Source organism: Lithobates pipiens, unplaced genomic scaffold (assembly GCF_037356315.1).
Source record: "Lithobates pipiens isolate NorthernLeopardFrog02 unplaced genomic scaffold, aLitPip1_a1.2 Scaffold_18, whole genome shotgun sequence".
Taxonomy (NCBI): domain Eukaryota; kingdom Metazoa; phylum Chordata; class Amphibia; order Anura; family Ranidae; genus Lithobates; species Lithobates pipiens.
In genome coordinates, this window is record NW_027507758.1 from 105,810,503 (window position 1) to 105,830,388 (window position 19,886).

General features: G+C 46.4%; 1 protein-coding gene across 1 annotated transcript in view; it reads left to right on the plus strand.

Annotated features, from left to right (window-relative positions):
* The first annotated feature begins 11,761 nt into the window (after positions 1–11,761).
* LOC143987331 (uncharacterized) overlaps positions 11,762–19,886 on the plus strand; it is a 31,722-nt gene continuing 23,597 nt past the window's right edge. The window contains exons 1-2 of the mRNA XM_077485971.1: positions 11,762–11,894; positions 12,441–12,585. Coding sequence (XP_077342097.1) covers positions 11,789–11,894; positions 12,441–12,585 — 251 coding nt within the window. The 5' untranslated portion in view covers positions 11,762–11,788. The remainder of the gene's footprint in view (positions 11,895–12,440; positions 12,586–19,886) is intronic.

Consider the following 19,886-nt stretch of genomic DNA (forward strand, 5'->3'; position numbering starts at 1 on the left):
GCTGAAAAAAATAAAAATAAACCAGGAGCTTGCGGGGAGGTCTCTGGACTGACTATGTGATGTTCATACAGTGATCTCCCCACTAGGCTATTGTGTTCTGAGAGGGCGTGGACTGCCCTCCCACCAGAATTCACTGATCAGCGCTCGCAGCCATTGGCTGGGAACGATGATCAGATGCTGACCGGTAGGTGTTTTTCTGGCATGCACATTCTACAGAAACCGGAGAGGCTGCCATACACACGGGCCCAGCGTCAGCCAGTTTCTCTTGAACCGGCTGGTATTCAGCCCATGTATACCAGACTTAAGGCCTGGCTCACACCTATGCAGGTTGCAGTTTGCATATTCTGGGTGCACTTTGTGTTTTTCAATAAATGTTTTTGATCCGTTGAAGTCTATGGAACCAAAAATACAACCTGCTGGGCCTTAGCCCTTTCCTTAAAATGCACAGATGTGAACGTGACCCTTAGAAAACAATGTTAAATAGACTGTAGTGTGTTTCTTCAAAAACGCACTAAAAAAATGCATAGCTGTGAATCAGGCATAAGCCTGTAGTGATGGCCACTGTACTGCGATAGCTGGGCCAGCAATAGATGGAAGCCAAGGCAGGCCATGCTGGCATGAACTCCACCAGAGCTACGGGCTGATGTCATTACACCCCCATGTGACACCAGAAGTGCGGATGTTTTTTTTAAAATTGTGTTTGCCTGCACACTTGTACAATACTCACGGTTTTATGTGTTTGAGAGTATCCATCCTGTTTGGCTTTTATCAATAAAGCATTTTTCAGACTTTATCACACTATTGGAGCCCCTTCTTTACATGCCCCGCTGTTTCTGGCGTATTGAGACTCCCAGACGTGTGTTTGACATCCTGGATGAATTTTCCTGACCCTCAGCTTATTTCAGCAACGTGGTGGATCACCTCACCCCGCAGAGGGCTATATCTGCATGTGTATGTGACCTCACTAGAGATAGGAGGTCCACACTATCCGGTATGTGTTTTCATATATAGACTGAGAGGTCAGGCGTGTTCGCATGCTCCACGTGCAGAGCCCCCCAGGAAGTCGGTGCATCGTTGTGCTAATCACAGGCAGTGAGACATTGTCCCGATGCGCGGCTGCAGAGATCGGGAAAAGTCTCACTGCCTGTGATTAGCGCTGCGCCGACTTCCTGGTGGGCTCTGCACGTGGAGCATGCGAACACGCCTGAGCTCTTTCTTAATATAGACTGATTGTCACAGGAAGATCTAACTTTTTTCCTTGGTGGTGGAATTCCCTGAATCATATCATCCCCACTGGATACCTTTTTTATTTCAAGAACATTCACTTATCTTTCAGAACTCTCATTATTGAAATTTTTTTCAATTTTTTTTTTTTTTTTTATATATATATTTTTCACTTGACTTTGCACGATTTTACATATTTTTATTTTATTTTTTTTAATCTAATGCTTCCGCATTAGATTAGTATCTCCACTGAATAGTTAATCTTTTCATTTTTCAAGCGTGACATTTGTATTTTTTTTATCATTGTTTACTATGTCCTATATCACATGGTTTGTCGCTGCTGGTTCTCATCTAACACACACACACACACACACACACACACACACACACTTCTTACACTTTAGCGCTGTATACCTCCAAATTGATTGACTCCAGTTGGTGGCACACGAGATCCCTCCACCATCAACTTCCACCCCACACTCCTCCTACCCCAGCTCTCGTTCCCTTACTCCCCAATAGCCAGCTCCATCCCCTTACCCTCAAACCTCTTTCATCAATAGCTCCCAACCCCCCCACACTCTTCCAGCATCAGATCCAATTTCCACCGTCACCATCAGCTCTTGCTTTTTGCACTGCAAGAAACTGTAAGCACCATAAAAAAAATTTAAATTTTTAATAAATTGTATGTAAATAAGTGTCCACACACTTTAAGACGGCCATATATGGATAGAAATTCGGCCAGCTTTGCAGGGACTGGCCAGCTTAGCAGGGACTGCCCAGCTTAGGTCTTATATTGTGCTGTTGGGGGAACAAACAATCTCCACATGTGGCGTCTAGGCAGTTGAACAGCGCCATATATATACATATATACTCACACACAACCAGACATTTGTATTGTCTGACACTTCACATTTTGCCACATACCCCCCAACTCCCCCCTTTCCTCCAAACCCCCTCACACCCCATTAAACCAGACCAGACTGCGTTTGGAGTAAAGGGCCAAAGGCCTTGATTTATTAACCAAAATATGTAAAATATAATATTCAATAAATAACTTTTAATAATAATAACTTGTAAACTTTTCCTTTAACACTGGAACATGGGTCATTAGCATATCCAAGACCCTACTGGTCACTGCACCATATATTTGACCTCCTTGACCTCCAGACGGCATCCCCTGTCTCGGAGGTTATACCCAAACTAATGCAGTGACCTACCCCTTTTCTCCTCCGGTTACCCCCTTGTAACCAGGAAGTACATCACCAACCATCCCCCATCCCCATGGATGGGTACAACCTAATTACCACCTGCACCACTTACCCTTCTAAACTGACCCCCCAAACAACCTGCCACAGCTCAAAAGGTTGTAAGGCCTTACCCTTTCGAGCACCGCCACATGCACAGCCCCCTCTGAATCCCCTCCTGCAGGCCTAACGCCCACAAGTCCGTCCCAACCTCATTTAAATCCCCGTCACTTCTCAAGTATCTCCAGGTCTCAAACTCCAATTCCCGATGCCTAATTGCCAATCCCTCATTCCTAACAAAAAACCTGCTCACTTCCTTAACTTTTACCCGGGCCCTGTCCACCTTCTTGTCAGACTGCGCCCACCTCCACGACATCCTGCTGACCATATCCGACCATACCAAGACCATGCCCGGGTAGGCAGCCTTCAACCGAAGAACATCACACTGACTCCCATGTCATTGCCCCCCACATGCAGGATCAGAACATCAGGCAGCCGGTCCAAGCGAGAGAATCTATGGACCTCACCCAGCACCCTGTTCCACCACATACCAGGGACCCCTATCCATCGAACCTGTGCTTCATGTCTGGGAATCCGAAGCTGTCTCCCGTTTGGACGAACGTCGGCTCTTTTCGAACCCCAGAACACGTATGAATGGCCCAGAATCCAGACCAAACCAACTTCAGAACCTGTAAACAAAAACCAGTAAATACACAAGACCCAGCAACAGTCATCCCGTACTTGTACATATCCCCCCCCCCCCCGCACCCAGTCCTAAGGCAGTAAATGAGGACGAACGTACAGCCGAAACCTCCCCGATTCCCACCTTCCTATTCTCTTCACCGCCTCAGCACTCAGCCCGGCCCTAGACGCCTCAGTAGCCGCCCCTATGCGGAAAGAGTGTGATGAAAAATTCCCCGGGTCAAACCCCGCTGCCGCCACGCACTTCTTAAAAATAGCAGTGAACTGGAACTTGGACAAAAAAGAACCATCCCCATGCATAAAAAAGGGGCCCGCCACCCGTGGCCGTATACCCAAGAAAGCCGCCACCGGGCATATATCGCTCTCCGCAATGGGGGCCACTTCCACCAGAACCCCTCTCCCCTCTTGATCTGTCTTAGACCTGCGCAACCAAATTCTCACCCCATCCTGACCCAGCTCCACATCACCCGCATCCAACCCCCCCGATCCGAGACCTGGCCAGGCAGAACAGCTCGCCAATACTGAATGCCTCAAAAAATGACAAAGAAAAAGCCACCCTAAAGAGGCTTTGTTCGTAAGAGGAACCGCAAACCGCCTCCACCGCCGTGCACAGGCCCCGGAGCATCTGAAAGGAAACCGGACGCCGCCCATCCCTCTGTCTATGTGCCTTCCGGTACCCCTTTAACGCTTGCCGCAGCCAAAACTCTTTGGTAAAATCCGGACGCCCTTCCCATTTAAACAAGAAGGCCAACCCAGCCAGCTTCCTGTCTATGGAGGCCGCCAAAACCCCCCTGTCCATATCCTTGCAAATAAAGTAAAAAACAGCCTGAGCCATGCCCGCCTCACCCGGGGCCATGCCGATCGCCGTTAGGCATTCCGACCATTCCTGCCAAACCTTTAAATATGCCTTCTATGTCGACTTACACACTGACATCTCAATCAACCGTGCTGCAACTCCACCGCTATGCTCCACATCCAAGCCGGGCAGGCGATCCCGCGACGCTCTGCCTCCGGTGCCAGACCCCGAAACCTGTCCCACTGAAAACGAGACGGAGCGTCAGCCAACTTGTTCTCCACCCCTGGCAGATGCACAGCATAGACGAAAGCATTAACCTGCAAAAAACGCAACACAAGGTGGCGTACAAGCCTGACCACCGGCCCAGAGGCCGCCGTCAGCCGATTAACCACGTGCACCACCCCCAAGTTGTCGCAATTAAAGCGTACCTTCAGATTCCTAAAAGACTCCCCCCCAAATTTACAAGGCCACAACAATGGGAAACAGTTCCAACAACACCAGGTTCTTCAGGAGCCCGGCCGCGGCCCACTCCGTCGGCCACGGTGCCGCGCACCACTGACCCTTGAAGTAAGCTCCGAAACCCGATGACCCAGCCGCTTCGGTAAACAACTCCAGATCCCAATTGCTAATGGGAAACCGACATCCATAGGGCCCGTCCGTTAAACAAGGCCAAAAATGCCTGCCACACCTCGAGATCCTCCTTGTGCTCCTGTTTCAGAGTCACAAAATGAGTAGGTGACCGGACCCCCGCCGTAGCCGAGGCCAACCTGCGGCTGAAAACTCGCCCCATCGGAATGATCCGACACGCGAAATTGAGCTTGCCCAATAAAGATTGCAACTGCCGCAATTGCAGTTTGCGAACCCCGATGGTCGCCCGGACTTCCTCCTGCAACGACTCCAGTTTGTCCCGAGGCAACCTGCATTCCAACCTGTCCGAGTCGATCACAATCCCCAAAAACGTAATGCAGGCCGTGGGCCCTTCCGTTTTCTCCGGCACCAGGGGGACCCCAAAGCGGCCTGCCAAGTGTTGCAACGTCCCCAAGAGGACTGCGCAAACATTTGAGCCGGCCGGGCCAACGCACAAGAAATCATCCAGGTAGTGGATGACCGAGTTGATGCCCGACACGTCCCGCACGGCCCATTCTAAAAAGGAACTGAACTGTTCGAATAATGCGCATGAAATGGAACAACCCATGGGCAGGCAACGATCAACGTAAAACCTCCCATCCCAACAGCACCCAAGAAGCCAAAAGCTATCCGGATGTACTGGCAAAAGCCGGAATGCCGATTCGATATCCGACTTCGCCATTAAGGCCCCTCGTCCATACCTCCTCACCCAGGACACCGCCGCATCAAAGGAGGTGTACGTCACCGCACAATCCTCCGGCGAGATGGCGTCGTTCACCAAGCCCCCTTTTGGAAAGAACAGGTGATGGATCAACCGGAACTTGTTGGGCTCCTTTTTGGGGACTACTCCCAACGGAGAAACCACCAAGTGGGGGAGGGGTGAGTCCAGGAATGGGCCCGCCATGCGACCCAACGCGACCTCCTTGCTCAACTTGTCCGTCGCCACCTCCGGGTGTTGCAATGTGGACTTCAAATTTTTGGCCACGGGAGGAGGCGCAGACATCGAACAAGGGATCCAAAAACCAAAAGTAAAACCCTCCTCCAGAACTTGTGCCCCCACCCTGTCCGGATATCTATTGAGAAAAGGCTGCATCCTTTCCACCCGCACTGGAGTCGTCCCTCTTCGGGACAGAATCTCCAGTGCGCCCTTTTCCTTTCTTAAAACACTTGGCGAGGGGGTGGGACCCACCGCAACCCGAGCACAAGTGCTTGAAACGGCAGGTGGATCCAAATTTACAGGTGCCCTCGTTGAACTGCCAGCAATAGCCCCAGCGCTTCTCGGTCGGCTGTCCTGGGGTAGCTGAACCTCTGACCCCCCTGCTGAAAAAACTGGTTGGGAGCCCTCGCCGCCGTCATCAACTTCATCCACAAGCTGATGTCCTTATGATCCCAGCGAAGCGAAGGTCGAACCGCCATCCGTTGCCGAAATTGTTCATCGTACCTGAGCCACGCCACACCGCCGTACGTCCTATGCGCCTCACTGATGGCCTCCAGATACACGAACAAAGCGGAGCAATGCTCCGGCGCCTTCTCCCCCACAACGCTCGCCAAAATGGCAAACGCCTGGAGCCAATTAGAAAAAGTACGAGGAATCAACCTATACCTCCGCTTCTCCTCATCCTCCTTCTTCCGCTCCTCAGGCTTCAACCGGTCCAGGTTGAACTTTTCCAGCGGAAGCAGGGTGAAGATCTCGATGTACTCACCCTTCCAAATCTTCTCCTTCACCTCCTGCTTCAAGTGAGCCCCCAACGGTCCCTCGAAGCAAACATACACCTCGCTCCTCACCGCATCCGCCAGCCTGACCAAGTCAGCGCGCTGCTCCCCCGACTTCGCAGAAATCCCGTCAGCCGCGGGAGCCGCCGAGCTCGTCGCCGTCTCCCCCCCTCCCCAGCCTCTGGGACCCCCGGGACCACCGCCGGAGCGGATCCCACACCCGACGGGCCCGCTACGGCTGCAGCCGAGGCGGCCGCCGGCGCCCACGCCTGGGCCGGCCCGCCTGCCATGCCCTCCTCAAATTTCTGCACCAGCTCCTTTAGGCCCGCCAACAACCCCCCGAGGCCCTCCTGCCTCCCACCCGCTGCCGCCTCCGGAGGTGTGGTCACGCCCGCCAACCCCGCGGACCCACTCCTCCCGCCAGCCGACGGCGCACCACGCAAGCTACCCTGCTCCAACAAATCATGTAACAGTGTAGAAATAGAAAAAGAAGGGTTACACTAACCGGGCTGCCCAGGACCGGGCCTCGCAGCCGCCACACTTGGACCCACCGCCAACTCCACGTGACGGACATCACCGCCATCCGACTCCGACAGCTCGCCCTCCGATCGATCGCTTGCCACCGCTGACACCGGTCCGGAAGAAGGACGCCCAGACGGCCCGCTCCACCATCAGGGGTTCTACGATGCACATCTCTAGGGGCCTGGCCCACCCAACCGCCAGCTCCTCCCTCGCGTCTGGGCGAAGGGCTCCTGCGCCTCCCGGCCTGCAGACTCCTCGCCACTTGCTCCCCTGCCATGCTTCTTCCAGTGTCCAGGCCGCCCACGGGAACACCACTACCCCTGGGACTGGGGGCCGCCACACCGGGCCGTGCCCCCGCTGGACTGCTGACCCCCGCAGACCGTCCTCCCCAGCTCCCTCAGCCTCCCCGGCCTGGCCCAAGCACCTGCGCCGAGCAGGGGGTGCCGATTCCAGGGATGATCCTTTATCCTTTTTAAAAATAAAAAAATTTAATAAATGTCACTTTTATCCTATTGCAAGGAATGTAAACATCCCTTGTAATAGGAAAAAAAGCACGACAGGACCTCTTAAAGAGGAGGTCCGTTTAAAAAAAAAAAGTCAGCAGCTGCAAACACTGCAGCTGCTGACTTAATAAACACACTCACCTGTCCAGGGCGCCCGCGATGTCGGCCGCCCGAGGCCGACCCGTCCCTCGGCTCTCGGGTCCCGGCGCCGCCATTCGTTGTAAGGGAAACAGGCAGTGGAGCCTGATGGCTTCACTGCCCGTTTCCTACTGCGCATGCGCGAGTCCCGCAGCTACTGCGCATGCGCGAGCCCCGCAGCGCTTTCTGAATGGGACGCGCTGTGTTCTGGAACACACAGTTCCCAGAACACAGCGCGACTCATTACCCAGAAGACGCCGCGACGAAGGGAGAAGACACAAGATCTCCGCGGAGGAGGAAGAGGAAGATTAGGAGAAAGTGCCTAGCAACAGGCATTTCTGGTAAGTAAAAAAAAAAAATTTTTTTCATTTTTTTTTTTTTTTATATTTTTTTGTAATTTTTAATATTTTTTCGTTTTCAGGGTGGCCCTCCACTTTAAATATGAGATCTGGGGTCAGATCAGAGCTCCTCATATTTATACTAAAATGCTTTAAAAAAAATTAAAAAAATAAATAAAAATGTCGTTTTGAAAAAAAATTAAAATAAAAATGGCCCTTTTTAAGAGCTATGGGTGGAAGTGACGTTTTGACGTTGCTTCTGCCCTGCAATGATATGGAGACGGGTGGGGGCCATCTTCCCCTCACTCATCATCCATACCCTGGAAGGACAAGCATCCGATCACTTCCGGCGCTACTGACGGCTCTGGTAAGCGGTGGAGAGCACCAGAGCGTGGCGGTAAGGGGGGGGGGCCCTCTCCCTCCGCCGATAAAAGTGATCTTGCGGCAGAGACCCCTATTATCGGAAGTCAGACTGCCAGCCGAAGAAGAGGATACCAAAGTTATAGCAGTTAACTGCTGCCATAACAAAGATATATATGCCTCTTCAAAGTTAGAACGCGTATTAGCGTGCAGCGCTCTGCAAGTGGTTAAAGAGAGCATTGAACTATATATAGATTTTTTTTTAAATGACTATTGCTACCAAAATAACATGTTAATAGACCAATGGGTGCATTGATTTAAAAAAAAAAAAAAAATGCATACCAATTTGCCTAGTGACCAGTACAATAATGCTGTGTGAATGGAGAAAAAAAATGAAAGTTATTAGGCTATTTCCTGTGCTTACTCAATGTTTTTCATTGGTCAAAAATGGAAATAACAGCATCTGGCCACTAATGTCACTAAGTATCATAGGAATGTGCTATGACACATACGTAGAACGGAAGGGCACTCCAGCTGATGGGGAAATCAGCTGGAGTGCCGTCCGTTCTACGTATGTGTGGGCACCGTGACGTTACCATAGCGCATGCGCACTTCGTAGGAGCCTTTTTTTTCGACAGGAGATACTGTTTCTCTGCACAATTTAATGCTATGCAAACAGCGGAGGGACACCGTATTTGTCATATTGTGCCTCGATGTTGCGCCGCAGATTTACAGTGAGGCACAATCTGACATCTACGGTGTCCCTCCGCTCTTTGCATAGCTTTCAATTGTGGCTATGAAATGGTACCTCCTGTCGAAAAAACCCTCCTACGATGTGCGCATGCGCTATGGTGACGTCACTCCAGCTGATCGGCAAATCAGCTGGAGTGCCCTTCCGTTCTGGACATGTGCAGGCACTTTTTGATGGAGGGCACAAATCGATAGAACACCGGTGGTCAAATGTTTTAAAGCGGTAGTAAACCCCTTCAATCAACTTTCTTTTAAATTAGTCATTCCAATCAATTGTTCCGGCTGGAAAAATGTTGTTTACATGCCAGGGCTGCGTCATTTCCTGAGCTCAGCATCAGCCCCGACATTTTGCGATACTACTACACCCTTCTCAAGCAAGACAGCAGCAGGATCGGTGTTACATCGGCTCCCATTTGCTAAAGAAGGTTGCCATGGTGAAAACGGAATGACAATGAGGCTTGGATTCAGCAACTACTGCGCACGCACGGGATTATGGACACGGAACCTAAGTGAGGGTGGAAATGCAATACTATTCAGATGCAGAAGACAGGAGTTAGGACTCATTCACACCTAAGCATTTTGTAGCTTGAAGCCTCAAGCTACAAAACGCGTGAGGGGAAAAAAATCCATTATTCTCTATGGAGACAGTTCACATCTCCACTCTAAGTTGCCTGAAGCTCAAACAAGTTCTGGACCCTTTTGTCACTCGAATCGGGCAGATTTGGGCGTTTTTGGAGCAGGAAGCAGATGACAAAATCTAAAAACATAGCAACAAACGATGAAACAGATGATAATTTTTCCTATTGGTTAATAATAAAAAAAAAAGCCAAAGCTCAAAAACGCTGCATGCAAATGCGCACGACAAAACGCTGGAAAAACATTACGCTTAGGTGTGAATGGGGTCTTAGAATGGCGGTGGCTGCAAGCAAGCAGGAGCTTGTCAAAAAGTTATACTTATTTATAATATAGGGTGCAAAGATGTGATTACACTACCGCTTTAAATCCATGAAAAACATTTGACCAGCACAGGAAAAAGCCTAGTAACAATTTTTTTGTCTTTTGTGCAAAAAAAAAAAAAAAGTACATGCATTCTCACTGGGCGATTTGCTATGGGGAATTATTTTTTTTTTTTTTATAGATACACTCCCTAGTGTTTAGCCCAGGTTTTAAAATGGAACAAAGTCTTCACCCAGTGATGCACTGGTGTTCAAGAGAAGAAAATCCTTATACAAATGAGTGTACTTTTTTCATGTCACACTAATGGATAAGTCTTATGCTATCTTGAGGACCATGGGCTGCTAATTTACCAATTAAATCCTAACTCCTGGATTGGCTTAAAATTACTGGCTTACAATGAAAGCAATGGACTTTACTTAGAAACCCATAGAAATTGTAAAGAATTTAAAAATGTTGTGGAGAAAAAGGCAATCATTTTAATGAGCAAATGACAGATTTTGAAATCCAAGTACTATATCTCAGGATATCTCCTTAGCCACTTTCTCCCCAAACAAGGAGTACTTTGAGGCTGGGTTCACACCACAGTATGGAGCAGCTCACAGTAGGAGTCTGACGCATCCCTTTTCACCTTTTCAGGTATGATTTCAGCCCGATTTTTCGGCTGAATTCGGACCTGAAACAGACCATAAAACGTACAGGACTCCTGTGCAATTCGCACCGGAGTCGCTCCGGAGATGTGTGAACGGGCTCCATAGAGAGCTGGTCACAATCTCCTGACATGCGAATTGAAAAGTTAATTTATTTCAGTAATTCAATTCAAAAGTGAAACTTTTTTTTGGTAGAAAAAGGTGTACCAGCAACAGGGATAAGCGCAGCCTTGAGAGGATTGTAACACGAAGGCCATTCAAGAATTTGGGGGAGATTCACAAGATGTGGATTACGGCTGTTGTCAGTGCTTCAAGAGCCACCACAAATCGAAGTCCTAGAGTCTGGAGGAAGAGAGGCACAGAATCCAAGTTCCATGAGGTCCAATGTAAAGTTTCCACATTCAGTGATGATTTGGGGAGCCTTGTCATCTGCTAGTGTTGGTCCACTGTGTTTTATCAAGTCCAAAGTCAGCACAGCCCTCTACCAGAAAATTCTAGAGCACTTCATTCTTCCCTCTGCTGACCAGCTTTAAGAAGATGCTGATTTCATTTTCCAGCAGGACTTGGTAGCCGCCCACACTACCAAAAGTACCAATACTAATAATGATCATGGTATCACTGTGCGTGATTGGTCAGCAAACCCACTTGACCTAAACCCCATAGAGAACCTGTGGAGTATTGCCAAGAGGGAGATGAGAGACACCAGACTCAACAATGCAGACAAGCTGAAGGCAGCTATCAAAGCAACCTGAGCTTCCATACCACCTCGGCAGTGCCACAGGATGATTGCCTCCATGCCACGCCGCATTAATGCAGTAATTCATGCAAAAGGAGTCCTGATCAAGTATTAAGTGCATACTATACATGGACATACTTTTTGGTAAGCCAACCCTACTGTATTAAAAAAACTTTTTTTTTTTTTTCTTTTTTATTGGTCTTATCTATTTTATTGAGATACTGAATTTTGGGTTTTCACTAGCTGTAAGCCATAATCCTCAAAATAAAAAAATGCTAACAGAAAAAAAAAAAGAAAGAAATATCTAACGCATTTATATAAAATATAAGAGATTCACTTTTTGCGTTGAATTACTGAAATAAATTATCTTTTTTGATGATATTCAAATTTTTTTAAAATGCAAGTGTGTGTGTGTGTGTGTGTGTGTGTGTGTGTAATATAAATATATATAATATATTTATTTATTAATGGTTTGGGGAAAGACTGGATTGCATATATCTAATGATTCTCTATTTTTTGCCAGGTTTAACCATGTATGAACACAACATTTTCAAAATAATCCTGATTTCCCTCACTGTGGCTGTCTACATTGTCATGGTAGCATTCAATGCCGGAGCAGGTTCTGGTCTAATGAAAGGTAAAACATGTATGATATATAAGATATACTAAACTTAATTGTTAAAAACACACCTCAACTTTTGAAGATCATGCAGATCTGGAGTCTCAGTGTAAAGTCAGAATGTTTGTTCTGAGCCAGACAATCCACCACCACCCTCCGGTCACCTGCAAAGGCAGTGACTAGGGGTGTTCAAATGACTGTAGTGTCACTCGTGTCCAGTGGCCTCTATAGCTGCTGGAGGGGGATTCTGCTCCCCTCCAACATCTTTCTCCTTCTCCGATAGCAGGCCTGATGGGTTTTTCCCAAAGGATCAGTGCCGCTGGTAATATCCAGCAATACTGATCAATGTTTTCTGCTAGCTGGGAAGGCAGCTGGTGAGATGGTGCCCGTGAGACTGGATGTGTGAGCTGGAAGGAGGAAAAATGGTGTGGATGGGAAAGGTAAGTATAGAGACTCTTTTTTTATGGGTAGTTTTTCTTTCAGTATTGACTCTGTAGTGACATGGTCACTAAAGTGATCCTTCTGGACAATTTTTATCTACAATTACTCCTTTTCATATTACAGGAATATTCTTGCAATCTGTAGGAAATATCTCAAATAAATTCAGTACTGAATTTACACCATCAGGATGGACATTCATGATCTGGAATGTAATATTTGCTTGGCAGTTTCTTTGGCTTGGATATGTTCTTGCTGGGATCTGTAGACGGTAAGTGATGACTTGGCATTTGCAGAAGATTAGCAGTAATGCACTCGCTTACCTTTCCACACTAAGTTTTTTTGCAGAAAAATTGCCAGCTGGTACATTTTATATTATGACAGCAGAGACTCTCGAGGATCCATAAAGAGTGTCAGACACCCTTTAGAATTCTGTGTTGCCACTGCACTGAAATCTTTGGTGCTTGCACCTGATTCATGTACCTGTCAGAGATTAGTTTATTAATATTTGGAATTTGGTGCTGAGGTCAGTGTGTCTCCTTCTGCAGTGGGCTCCCCCCCTAGCCACTTCAGATACATGCATGACAGAGGACTTCTCTAGAATGGGTGGGTGAAAAACTGGGAGACTAGTTCCCCATCAACTGCGCCTTACTGGTGATTGACACTGGATAGCAGTTGGTGGATCCATAGTGGCTATTCTGTCCAATAATGACTTTTGAATCTGCCCACTGCCAGCCACTCAAAATAAAGGCATCTAATCTCTGTTTTCCGTCAGGCTCCACCCAGTCACTCAAGTAATTTCACATATATAGGCATCACCATATTTAGATAATGGCATCACCGGTATCCCCGGCCTTGTGGAAAACTGTCACAATCATAACAGCTTCCCAACACAGACATGCCCCACGCTAAACACTGGTGTACACCAGCCCACCCAGAGCTGGTCTCAATTACCACCAGCTTCCTAATATTCAAAATTCTTTAACAATCTACTGCTGCCATAGGGACAGCTTCTTTTCTTAGTTGTATATTACACACCGTTACATAGTTAGTCTGGTTGAAAAAAGACACAAATCCATCTAGTTCAACTGACTGAAGGGGAAAAAATGTATACAATCCTCTACACAGTTTGATCCAGAGGAAGCATGATCCAATGTGCTCCAGCAGGGGAAAAAAATTCCTTCCTGATACCCCAAGAGTCAATCGGATATTCCCTGCATAAACTTTATGTATAAATGTTAGTATCCAGTTATATTAAGTGTATCTAGCAAAGAATTGAGGACTTTTTTAAAAACTATCTACTGAGCTGGCCAGAACCAGCTCTTGAGCAAGTCTATTCCACATTTTCACAGCTCTTACTGGGAAGAAGCTTTTCTGTATTTGGAAATTAAATCTCTTTTCCTCCAGATGTACAGAGTGCCCCCTAGGTCCTCTGTGATGACCTTAAAGTGAATAACTCAACACCACGTTCACTATATGGACCACTTATGTATTTGTACATGTTGATCATATCCTCCCCCCATAATCTCCTCTTCTCAAGAGAGAATAAATTCAGTTCCTCTAATCCAGCCTTTCTCAACCTTTTTAACGCAGAGTAACCCTTGAAATGATTATCCGGTCTCAGGGAACCCCTGCTAAAAATTAGAAATCTACAACTCATGATACATTAGTGTGATGGTCAGTGGGAAGAATGGTCCTTACACTTGTGGCCATTGGGAAGAATTGCCTCCTTACAGATAGCTAAAAAGATCAATGGTGACAGTGGGGACTTAGCTGAGAGGCAGAAATTGCCCAATGCTTAAGGAAACCCTAGCATCCTCTGGAGGAACCCTGGTTGAAAATCGCTGCTCTAATCGTTCTTCATAGCAGAGTTCCTCCATGCCTATTATCAGTTTGTTTGTCCTTCTCCACCGCCCCATCATTCCCCGGACGGTGACATCCCAAGGGGTGGGGTATCCACGTAATGTCACTGGATGCCCACTCCTCATAGCTATATAAGAACTGTCAGACACTGTCGCTTACATAACCGCGTGAGTGAGCATCGGAACAGGACCATGGTGTTTTTGTTTTTTTTGAGTGGGTTGGTGGCAATGGCAGCGGAGGATGACTTAAAAGAAGAAGAAATCGGCGAAGGGAAAAAGGGGAGAAGTCCAGGGGGAGACGACTAGAGGAAGAAGATACCTTGGAGCTACAATGGGGGACATTCTTCAATTAATAAAGGACTTGTCAAAAACCATCTTTGTTTTTTGTAACACTACACTTCTTTTTTTTGGGGTGAATGTGTATAGGTACAATGCACTCCATAATCATTCACATGGGGGGAGGGGCAGGATCTGGGGGCCCCCTTGTTAAAGGGGCTTCCGGATTCCAATAAGCCCCCTTCCTGAAGACCCCCGCACTCACCTCCCCCATGTTGAGGGTATGTGGCCTGCTATGGTCCAGGAAGGGGAGGGCGCTCGCTCCCCCCCCTCCCTTTTTCCTGACCTGCCAGGCTGCATGCTCGGATAAGGGTCTGGTATGGATTCTAGGGGGGGCCCCATGCTGTATTTTTTTTTTTTTGCTGTAGGGTTTCCCCTCAAAATCCATACCAGACCATGGTATGGCGTGGGGTTCCCTCTCAAGATCCTCAGAGCACAAGTAACATGCCACAAGTCAGATCAGTTAACATAATGATCCCGACTTCCATTCAAATCAATGGGCTGAAATCGTGCCCAAGTTGGGCACTATTACCAAAGTAGTGCTGGAAGAATTTTCAAAGTCGGACCGACACAAGTTGGACCAGTTAAGACGGCTCTCATAGGAACCATTCATTTTGACATGTCATGCGACTTGTGCTATAGAAGTTGGAGCACATGAATCGGTCCTGAAGCTTTGACGATAAAACCTGGAAGCTGATTGGATTCTATGGAGAGCTACACCAGATTATGCACTCAACCCTAATGTCTCCACAGCAGTCAAAACTGCGATTGAAATGCCAGGATGAACGCAAGTCAATTAACCTGCCATGATGATTTTGGATTGAGGGAAGAAAATGAAGCACACAAAGGAAATCCACTCTTTACATTAGGATCACATCTGTTCCCTCCCCCACAACCACCCGTAGCCAAATGGCACTGCTCTTGACATGCGACATGACATGAGACATGCGGGGCAGCATATTTGTGGGAACCACAGGGAAATCGCATGTGGTTCCCACATCAAAAAGATCATTCGATTTCCCTGCAGCCCCATTTTTGAACAGGTGCATGACCCCTTTTTTTTTTTTTTTTTTTTTGGAAAAGCAGGCACAGCAACCCATTATGGCAGGAGAAAGCGCAACAAACATAACTTGCCACACGTTTGTGGCAGTATTGATTTGTAAGTCTTGTGAACTTGCTGCACATCTTCCCGTGCAAGCTGTACACTTGCAGAGCACTTGAAGCACAAGTTCTGGTTGAAACTTTTCCAATTTGTAGCAAATTTGTGTGGCAAGTCTCTAGCAAGAGCAAAGTTGTAGTGGAAAGTCTACAGTAAGAGCCTGCAAGTTTCTAGCACAAAACCCACAAGTCTACAGCACGAGCCCCACAAGTTTATAGCTAGAGTTATGCAATTCTCAATTTTTGGCAAGAAAAAAGAAGCAAGCAGCACAAATATATAATCCCAAAATTTGGCGATAGTGAACCCACTGCTATTAACCTAATTCCTTACTGTACACGTGTGAAATAAATTCAATCCAACAATCATATATAATGATAAAACCTGTGTCATTGCATAAAAGAATTCATCTATCATACAAAAATGATATTTTTCTATGAAACAAAGTAAGTGCAAATGCTGTTAAAAAAAAAAAAAAGTGCAAAAGAAAAAAATGGTGTGCTGTCACAGTGAACAAAAAGTTATTAGTGCAAGAAAATATTATTTGTTAGTAAAGTGCGTGCATCAAAAATTCATATGTGTTCAAACAATTTGCAGTCCATTTTGCAATCCCAGGAAAAATCCAAGATTATTATCCACTTTCTTGTTTTTTTCCTGAAATTGCAAAATGAACTTCAAATATTTAGAACACGAATTTTGGAATTTTTGCACTTTACTAATGAATAATATTTTATTGCACTAGACACCTTTTGTTCACTATGTCAGCACACAGTTTTTTATTTTGCATTTTTTTGTAACAGCATTTGCACTTGGTTTGTTTCATAGAAACAAATACTTTTTGTATGATGAATTATTTTATGCAATGACCCAGAGTTTAACATTCTGCATGATTGTTGGATTGAATGCATTTCACACGTGTACAGTAAGGGATTAGGTTAATAGCAGTGGGTTCACTATCACCAGATTGTGGGATTATAGATTTGCGCTATTTGCTTATTTTTTCTTGCCAATTGACTGGTGATCATAGGCATGCACAGGGGGTGTGCCTGGGCACACCCTATTCACCCCAAGCGCATTAGCATTATTGCTCTGTGTGCAGGCAGGGGGATGGGAAAAGTTCTCCCTCTGACCTGTTCTGCCATTCATGAAGTGCTACTTTACTTCTTTCACTGTACTGGCTCTACCATAAGAGTGTGTGTCTGTATGTGTATATATCATACACAGAGACACACGCACGTGTGTTTGATCTTTGGGGTGCGTACCTTAATGCAATAAGCTACACACACCTATGCTGGTGATTCACTGGTATTTAGGTGGCAGCAATCTTTTTTAATCCCTCGGTCTTCCATTAATATCTTTGGCACTAGTTTTTCTTGTTGTTTGTCCAAGTGTCTGTTTTTATCGGGTCTATTCACTAATAAATGAAGAGAGGTGAATTGTCATAAAAATTCCAAAATCTAAGCCAAAGTGGCTAAAGTAGAATAAAAAAAAAAAAAAAAGCTCTCATTGAAACATTTTTAGTTCAGGTTTTTTGGCCTATATTTTACCATTTCACTAAAAAATGTACCTCAGTTCACTGAATAGTGCATTAAGACAAAACTGATCTTTATAAAAACATTTTATTAAAATATTTGAATAAAATCAATACATAACACTGGATTACACCTTAAAAAAAACACACACAAAACAAAAATTGCAGTAATATGCGATAAAACAGTGATAAAGTGCACTGATTCAAGACGTTAAACATCAAAAAGACATATGCATAAATTAATATCTCCAATTAAAAAAAAAATACAATAATATGTGATATGTGAAACAGTGATAAAAGTGCTTGAATCAAAAGCAGATATTCATCTGATTTTACATAAAAAAAATAAATAAAATAAGCCCCAAATAGTAAAGTGCATGTGCATGTGCATCAAAAAGTGATGAGATATGAAGCTCAGGTGCTCAAAAAACAGTTTTTGAAAGTTGTGAACACAATTGTTCCCACCATCCAGGCATCCACCTGGAGTGTGCCCTAGCAGCTCACCTTAACCACTTGCCACCCGACCTATAGGCAATTGACGGTGGCAAAGTGGTTGCATAATCCTGATCGGACGTCATATGACGTGATCAGGATTATGAGCCGCTGCGCACCCCGGGGGCGCGCTTTGCGGCGATCGTTGTTGCGGGGTTACAGTCTGACACCCGGCAACTACGATCTCGGTAAAGAGTCTCTGACGAAGACTCTTTACCACGTGATCAGCCATGTCCAATCACGGCTGATCACAGTGTAAATAGGAAGAGCCGGTGATCGGCTTTTCCTCACTCGCGTCTGTCAGACGCGAGTAGAGGAGAGCCGATCGGCTGCTCCTCTGACAGGGGGGGTCTGTGCTGATCGATTATCAGCACAGCCCCCCCGAGGATGCCCCCACTGGACCACCAGGGACACCACCAGACCACCAGGGATTCCCAGCAAAAGGTAATCCTCCCTAGACCACCAGGGATGCCAGTCGGTGCCACAATGGATGCCAATCAGTGCCCATAATGGATACCAATCAGTGCCCACAATGGGCATCACTGATTGGCATACATTATTGTTTGGCACTGATTGGCATCCATTAGTGCAGTATAACAATACAATGCCACCTATCAGTGCCCACCTGTGCCGCCTATCTGCCCACCCATGCCCATCTGTGCCACCCATCCATGCCAATCTGTGCCAGCTATCAGTGCCAATTTGTGCCACCTATCAGTGCCCATCCATGTCGCCCATCAGTGCCACCTATCAGTGCCACATATCAGTGTCCATCAATGCCACCTCATCAGTGCCACTTCATTGGTGCCACATCATTGGTGCCCCATCAGTGCCGTCTTATCAGTGCCCATCACTGCCGCCCCATCAGTGAAGGAGAAAACGTACGTATTTACAAAGTTTTGCAACTGAAACAAAAAAAAACATATTTTTTTTCAAAATTTGGGGTATTTTTTTATTTGTAGCGCAAAAAATAAAAACCGTAGAGCTGATCAAATACCATCAAAAGAAAGCTCTATTTGTGGGAAAAAAATGATAAAAATTTCATTTGGGTACAGTGCAGCATGACGGCACAATTGTCATTCAAAGTGCAACAGCGCTGAAAGCTCAAAATTGGTCTGGGCAGGAAGGTGTTTAAGTGCCCTGTATTGAAGTGGTTAAACAAAGACCACAACCGTGGCGCTTTGTTATACAAATCCTAAATGACAGTTCATGTTCCACTCTCCTCTCCTCGCCTGCATCAATCCACAGCTGGTCTCACAAGGTTTTAATATAAGGATTCCTTATGGAAAATCACATTCCACTCCACTCTCCTTTCCTAAAAGCACCATTAGACCTGTTGTGGTCTTTGTTTAAGATGAGCTGCTAGCATATAAACAAAGAAAAATAAAACATTCCAAATTGTGCTCCACCAATGGAATATTGGGGTTAGTGAACTCCTTAATTTCTACCTCTCTGAAGTCCATATCAGATCTCATGTATACCACTCGTCTCTCTGCAGCAAAAATTAACCGCTTGCCGACTGCACTATAGCCGAATGACGGCTGCAGCACAGTCAGATAACTCTGGGAGGGTGTAAATTAATGTCCTTCCAGAATCCCCTGGGGTGCGCACCCAGGAATATCCATGACTACCGGGTCCACAGGACCCGGCGCATCATGAATCATGGTAAATGGCCGCCAAATGACGGAGCGATCACTTGTAAACTGGCATCGTGTCCGGTTCCTCTCTCCCCTCTGTATCGATCGGTACAGAGAAGAGAGAGATCCATACTCAGCCGTACCCAGCTGCACCCAGCCGTACTTGGCCGTACCCAGCCGCATCCAGCCGTACTCAGCCATATCCGGCTGCACCCAGCTGTACTCAGGCATACTCCTTAATGCTCAGCCATCCCCATCCACGGCTCATCCATGCCACATCCATGGCACTACAGTGCCTCACAAAAGTGTAACAGGTAGTCAAATTAGATTAGACAGATAGCTTAGACATTTATGCCCCTAGAACACCTGACAGTGCTCCCTTCAACGTTGGGCCTCTCTATGTGGCCAGGCTGTAAAAGTCTCCCAAATGTGGTATTGCCGTACTCAGGAGGAGTAGGAGAATCTATTTTGGGGTGACATTTTTGGTACATGCTAATTGTTAGAAATATTGTATAAATGGACAACTTTGTGTAAAAAAAAAAAAAAATAATAATAATA